The sequence below is a fragment of the Nicotiana sylvestris genome, chromosome 12 (assembly GCF_000393655.2).
Source record: "Nicotiana sylvestris chromosome 12, ASM39365v2, whole genome shotgun sequence".
NCBI lineage: Eukaryota > Viridiplantae > Streptophyta > Magnoliopsida > Solanales > Solanaceae > Nicotiana > Nicotiana sylvestris.
In genome coordinates this window covers 113,509,172-113,516,054 of record NC_091068.1, presented here as the reverse complement: position 1 = coordinate 113,516,054, position 6,883 = coordinate 113,509,172, and the positions used below count along the sequence as shown (strand labels likewise).

General features: G+C 39.4%; 1 protein-coding gene across 1 annotated transcript; it reads left to right on the top strand.

The window, feature by feature from the left end:
- Window positions 1-1,631: 1,631 nt before the first annotated feature.
- Window positions 1,632-1,952, top strand: LOC138883563 (uncharacterized). The gene has a single exon (XM_070164257.1). The coding sequence runs from the start codon at window positions 1,632-1,634 to the stop codon at window positions 1,950-1,952; it is 321 nt and encodes a 106-aa protein (XP_070020358.1).
- The last annotated feature ends 4,931 nt before the right edge of the window (window positions 1,953-6,883 follow it).

The following is a 6,883-nucleotide window of genomic DNA, read 5'->3' as shown; positions in this document are numbered from 1 at the left end:
ACCCTGAGATCACAAAGTTCCAGATTGGGATCCAGCCCTTAGGAAAGCAAGGTGACTGCTATCACTGAATCAAAAGACTTATAGAAGCTGACCATAGAAGAGCTAGTTGGAAATCTGAAGACCTGCGAGATGAAGAGGAAGATAGACAGTGAAAGAAGACAACCAAAGAAAGAAAAGAATCTGGTACTCAAAGCTAATAGCAATGACTCAAGTGAGGAAGAGTGGAAGGAACAACTGAGAGAACATGTCCCTACCAGTTCCCGAGGAGACTGTATGAAGTCAACTCTCTAGCAGGAAAGTTACTGCCTGCACACGATACTGTACAAGAATAGTGCAATAGTTAACTTTTTATGGAAGGTTTTTTTATCTACCTTGCTTACATCATTATAAGTGATGTCACATACGTATAAATACTATCAAGGAAGGTAAAATAACTTGCTTCATGAGAGAACCAGATGAAGGACCTGAAGCATGCCTGGTACAATCATTCAAGTTAATCGACTCAAGATAATCTGGGCAGTGTGTTTTAGATTCACAGGAACCAGATTTAGAAGTATAAGTCAACAGTACAGTTGGAAAGCAACTGCAGAAAGTGACTACTACAACTGTACATGCAATAGTTCAGCAGACAGTGCAATAGTCACTTCCCATTGGGAAAAGGCATGTACTAACCAAGATTTGACATCACCATTGTGATGTCTTTTAGAGTATAAACCTGGTGCAAGACACAAGAAATACCTTCTCCAAGACATGCAAAATTAGAAACGAAAATTCTCTCAAGTGCAAGAACAACCTCTCTCAAGAACAAAACTTCTGCAACCTCAAGGACCAGATCCAAGATTGAAGATATCTTAAGTCCTTAGGTTTGTTGAGTCTTTGTTATTTGTTCTTCAATTGTAAATCCTATCTTGCTTTTTAGAAGTTGTTTTAGGAAACCCAAAATCACAAACCCTCCAAGTTTATGTCTTGGCTAGAGTTTGTCGAGTTGTAAAGCCTTTGTAATAGAGTTATTACAAAGTGGCTTGTAATAGGGTTATTACAAGTTAGAGTGATTAAAGTCTTTGTCACTAAAGAGTCACAAAGTGGCTTGTGGTGAGAGTACCACAAGTTAGTCGAGTTGAATTCTTTGTAATAGGCGTTTGCAAGTTAGTGAAGTTGAAAGCCTACAAGTGTAGGTTGTGGTTTTTGTCCCCTTGAGTTGGGATTTTTCCACGTAAAAATCCTCTGTGTTCTTTACATACTGCCGAGCTACTGTGGTAACAATTAGAGAACTTGATTCCCTGTACTGGTTGGTTTTACAGCCTGTTGCTTATAGTAGGAACTGCTAGAGAATCTGGTTCTCTATACAGTGGGAACTTATCTTGTGTCTCATATATATATTGGTTTCGCGGTTAGCACTGTACCAAACTGATATAAGACCTGATCGCTATACAATTTGGTTCATCAGTATCTTCAGTGTAAACTCATAGAGAAACCGATTTTCTATACAGCCTGGTGGATGCTTAGTTTTTAACAATTGGTATCAGAGCGGGTTCTTTTTAAAAGGTTAACACCTAAAAAGGATCTACATGGCTGATCCGCCAAACTTCGAGGAAAGTCAATCAACTAATAGACCACAAAGATTTTAGAAGATGGGTCACAAAAATGGTAAGATCCCAAAGAAAGGAAGTTCCAGCAGGAATTCCAAAGGAAATGATTGTTGTCATAAGTGTGGAAAGCCTGGACACTTCATCGAAGACTGCCCATTTCTGAAACAAGAGCATCACAAACATAACTCTGACAAAGTAGCAAAAAGGAACCTAGTTCCTGACAAAAGATTCAGCCGAAAAAGTGCAGCTGACAATATTGTGAAGCAAGCTCTTGCTGCATGGGAAGACTCCTCCAGTGAATCAGAAGACGAACCAGATACAGGAAGCAACTCCATGATGGCAATGCAAAATGAAGATGATTAATTGTTTACATTGATGGCTCAGTCTGATGAGGATGAAGAGGATGACAATGATGAGGTAAATTTCAGGGATGTTCAGAGAAATCTGAAGTCCCACTCTTCGAAGAAATTGATGTCATTAGCAAATGTTCTAATTGATACATATTGTAGTTTTGTTAATGATAATGATGCCCTAATCATAGATCTAGGAGATGCTGAACAATCTAGAGATGATTTGATGGTAGTGGTTGTTGACTTGAAGAAAACCATAGAGAACCTTAGCAAAGAGAAGAATACTCTAGTAGAGAAAATTGCAGCTACGGAGCAAGAAGGGGATGATATGGTATTTTCTTTTGAAGATTTAAGGGAACAAATGGAAGAAGTAACTAGAGAACACAACTTGTTGAAAAAAAAATAAAAAAATGGATGGACAACACCGAGGGAGAGGAAGTGGTTAGAAAGGCTCAACTTGAGCTTGAGAGTGAGCTTAAGAAAATTAAAAAAAGTTTTGTTGCTGAGCTTGAAAAGAATAGACAACTTCAGGAAGATTTAAAAAGGGTTAAAAATGATCTTGATAAGTCACTAAAATGGACCCGGTTCTCTGATGTGATAACGTCTATATACAGGAGTAATGGTGGAAACATGCAAGGCATCGGGTTCCCAAAGGCTAAAACCTCCTATAATCCCCATATGAAGTATGCAATTGTGGCTGATAATAGGTTGTGCACTCACTATGGTCAAACTGTCATTGCAAGGACTTTTGTAAAGTTAAAACTTAGTCTTTGCAGAAAAACAAAGTTTTTGTTGAAAAGAGGCGTACTAATAAGGAACCTAGTTCCCTGAAAAGAAAATATGTGCTGCTTGCATGGGCAAAAATAACCCTAAGTCTAATCATTGACTTAAGTGTGCAGGGAACAGAGAAAGGGAGCAGTTAACAGTGGTACATGGATAGCAACTTCTCGAAGATCATGACTGGAAGAACAAATGATTTCCTTTCACTGAAGGTCGTGCAAGGAGGGATGTATCCTGTGAAAATGGCAAGAAGGGATACATTCTGGGAGTTTGAAGGATCGGGAACAGTATGATTCCATTGAATAGTAGAGTACCTGATCCTCTATGAGATTCTGCTGGGTATTTCCCAAATCTGTGACAAAGGGATCTTGGCTGTCTGAGTGCTATTAATGATAATGATGAGCTATGGCACAGAAGGCTGGGTCATGCAAGTTTCACGCTGCTAAAAAAATTAGTCAAGAAGGACCTAGTTCATGGTCTGCTCAAATCAATCTTCAAGGATCACAAGATATGTGATGCATGTGTAAAAAGAATGCAAGTCAGATCCCCTTTCAAGCCCAAAATGGAAGTAGTATCTCAAGGCCACTTGATCTCCTTCATATGGATCTATGTGGACCTATGAGGATGCCAAGTAGAGGAGGAAAGAGGTACATATTATCGTCAGTATGGATGATTACTCCAGATTTACATTGACATTATTCCTCAGAACTGAAGATGAGATGCCAGCCTACATAGAGAAACCTGGTCCCTCAATCACAATATATGAAGCAGAAAACAAAGTTGTGAAGGCTGTACATGGAACTCCAGCTGCTGAGAAACTCAAACCAGATCAAAGACAAGAAACTCACTTGCCTTCTCAACCTTTCTCTCTCAAATAAAGCATAGAAATATCAAGGAAGCATTGGAAGATGCTGACTGGATTATAGCTATGCAAGAAGAGCTTCGTCAACTTTAGAGGAACAGTATGTGGAACCTGGTTCCACGACCTGCTGACAGAACTGTTATGGAAGCCAGGCTCCCTGTGCTTAGTGTGAAAGAAATCAGGATGGAACCTACTCATTGTTCAGATCTATGTTGATGGAATCATCTTTGAAGCAACAGTTGACTCCCAATGTGAAGAATGTGCATAACTCATGGGAAGTGAGTTAGAAATGAGTACGATGGGGGAACTGAATTTCTTCTTAGATGTACAAGTGAAGCAAGAAGATGCTGAAGAGATTTGACATGGAGACATTAAAATCATTGACACTCCATCGCCACAGCTACTTGTCTAGACTAGATGAACCTGGTTCCCCTATAAATCAGACCATGCATAGAGATATCATAGGGTCACTTCTGTAGCAGACCAAATATTGTTTTAGTGTGGGTCTGTGTGCGGGTTTCAATCCAACCTAAAGGAATATCATCTGAAAGTTGCCAAGAGAATCCTAAGATATCTCAAAGGGATGCAGGACCTAGTTCTCTACTATCCCTCGGTTGATAACTCTAACTTGATTGGTTATGCTAATGCTGATTATGCAGGCTATCTGGTGAACAGGAAAAGCACATCTGGAATGGCTCATTTCCTCGGATCATGTTTTATCTCATGGGGTACAAGGAAAAAAACTCAGTAGCTCTCTCAACAACTTAAGCAGAATATATTGCAGCTGCCTTTCTCAGGGTCAATGTTGAAAAGGTTCTGATTTGTATGAAGTTTTGGAAGACGAAGGATCAGGTAGCAGACATCTTCACCAAGGCGCTAAGCCGGGAAATTTTTGAAGGAAATCGTCTGGAGTTGGGGTTGACCAAGCTCAACTGAGGACCTGGTCCCTCGATGATTGGCTATGTTAAGAAGGAAAGGTAAAATGCTAAAAAGTATTTTTCGGCGACATCTAACTCAAATCTATACTGTTATAGGCATACACATATGGCAGTTTCAGGACAAAAACAAGTAAGAGTGACATTTCACTTCTAGGAGTCTTTGCTCAAAATTTTCAAAAACCGTCACGGAACCTGGTTCCTGTGACTCAGGTTAGTAGTCTCTTCAATACTTATATGCCCTTTTAAGCTGCTGAAGTGTCATGTCATCAATTTGTTTCTGCATTTCTCCTGCCTCTCCTCCTAACTTTTGAAGTCCAAAATTATTAAACCTTTTTGAACTGACATGTTGCCCCAAAGAGGCATTTCTCTATCTTACACCCAAATAAAACCGATTCCTTTTCTTCAAAACCAAAATCAACCTTGTCTCAAAATAATCCTTCTTTACAAATATGCCAAAAGTGAACCCAACTCTCTCACATTCTAAAAACCTAACTCCATCAGAATCAAAACCCCAAGAATTCTTTGGTAGTTTTTTATGGAAGTTTAACTGAAAGGGAATAGGGTAGCGTGAGGCTGAAATTGTTGCTGGGCTTGTAGAAGCCTTGAAGGATGGAGGAATTGGTGAATGTGTTGAAAAATAGGGGAACTGAATGAGAGACCCGGTCCCTAAAAGCAGGTTGATTGATGATAAAGTGGTGTAACCTGCTGAAGTGGTGATTGTGGAAGAGAGGATGAAGTGGAAAAATCTCCATTTGCGAAAAAAATAGTAAAAAAATGGAGAAACGAAGGTTGGCTGAGAAAGATGAAGCAGATGATAAGGGTAAACAGATTGAGAATAAGAAGAGGGAGGCATGGCTGCTCAGGGATAGAAAGGGTAATGTAAGCAAAGAATCTACTTCCTTACAGAAGCAAAGGCTTGAGCCATTAGGTTTGGAGGGAGAAGACGTTGAAGTCTCAAAAAGTGCTGTAAGGCAGAGTGTTGACTCTGATATTGCCGAAAAATGGAGGAACTTCTTAACATTGTTGAGCTCCAAAAATTAGAATCACCTCTTTGTTTCTCCAAGTCCCAATGTTTCTGAAGAAGAAGTAAATATTTTTATGTTTTACGTGATATTATGATGCTATATGTTCATGGGACTGAGTCTATTCTTGATGAGACGAAGCTTGGGGAGCCTCTTGGTGATCTGATTGATAGTTCAACCTACTCAGACAGGTTGAGCACCAGGTCCTCCTAGACCCTCGGCAGAATAGAATGCTAAGTTGAAAGGTGAGAATGAAATATTGAGGAAACAGGTGGAGGAACTGAGAGAGCAGATGATCATTGATCAGAGGAGAGTAAATGAACGAATGGACAAGCTCATCAAAGCCTTAGCCCCTTACTTTTCTTCCTGCCCAGTGATCCATGTCCTTCACTCCTTCCATATTCCCTTGAATTCTTACCTTCTTTTGACCCCTATATTTGATGACATTGGTACTTCAGTTATTTAAATTGTCATATTATGTATTGTTGAAACTATTGTGCTTTTGTTATAATTAATCCACTATGGGCAATCACCCTATTTTGTGCCATAACATTCACTTGTTGTTCTTGTTACTTTTTATGTTGTGTTGCCCAAGTGGCCTGAGTTAATGTTGCTGAACTTCTTTTTGATTGTGCTTCTTCTGTTATTCTTTTTGATAATGCCAAAAAGGGGAAGTTATATAGGTGTCAACAAGGGGGAGGAACATAATCGAATTGATATGTTGTGTTTTGCATGAAAGATAGCTCTGCTTTGTAGGGGAACGTTGCTGATAATGCAGACATGTGAGAAATCTGGTTCTCAAGAGATAACTCTGCTTCACAGGGGGGACAATGCTGATAATATGTTGATTATAGGTCTGATCCGCAGGAAACATGTGAGGAATCTGGTTCTCAAGAGGAATATCAATTTTGGGTTTGTCATCATCAAAAAAGGGGAAATTGATAAGTTATGGTACTTTGAGTTTTGATAATTTGCCAAACAGTCTTGAGAAACCAGTTGTGATCAGCTCCTTAGGTTTGGTTCTCATGGGGAATATGGCTAATTCGTAGGGGGAACAATATGGAGATCTGGTTCTCAGGGGGAATATCAATTCTAAGTTTGTCTTCATCAAAAAGGAGAAAATTGATAGGTTACAAGTACCTTAGGCACAAGTACTTTACTTTATATTTTGATGATCTAACAAACTTACCATCCAGAATCAGATAAGGAACCTATTACAAGACCCTGAGATCACAAAGTTTCAGGTTGGGATCCAGCCCTTGGGAAAGCAAGGTGACTGCTATCACTGAATCAAAGGACATATAGGAGCTGACCATAGAAGAGATGGTTGGAAATCTGAAGA

Bases quoted from the DNA above. Each gene is read 5' to 3' on its own strand.
- LOC138883563 (XM_070164257.1), top strand. From the start codon at position 1,632: ATGGGTCACAAAAATGGTAAGATCCCAAAGAAAGGAAGTTCCAGCAGG.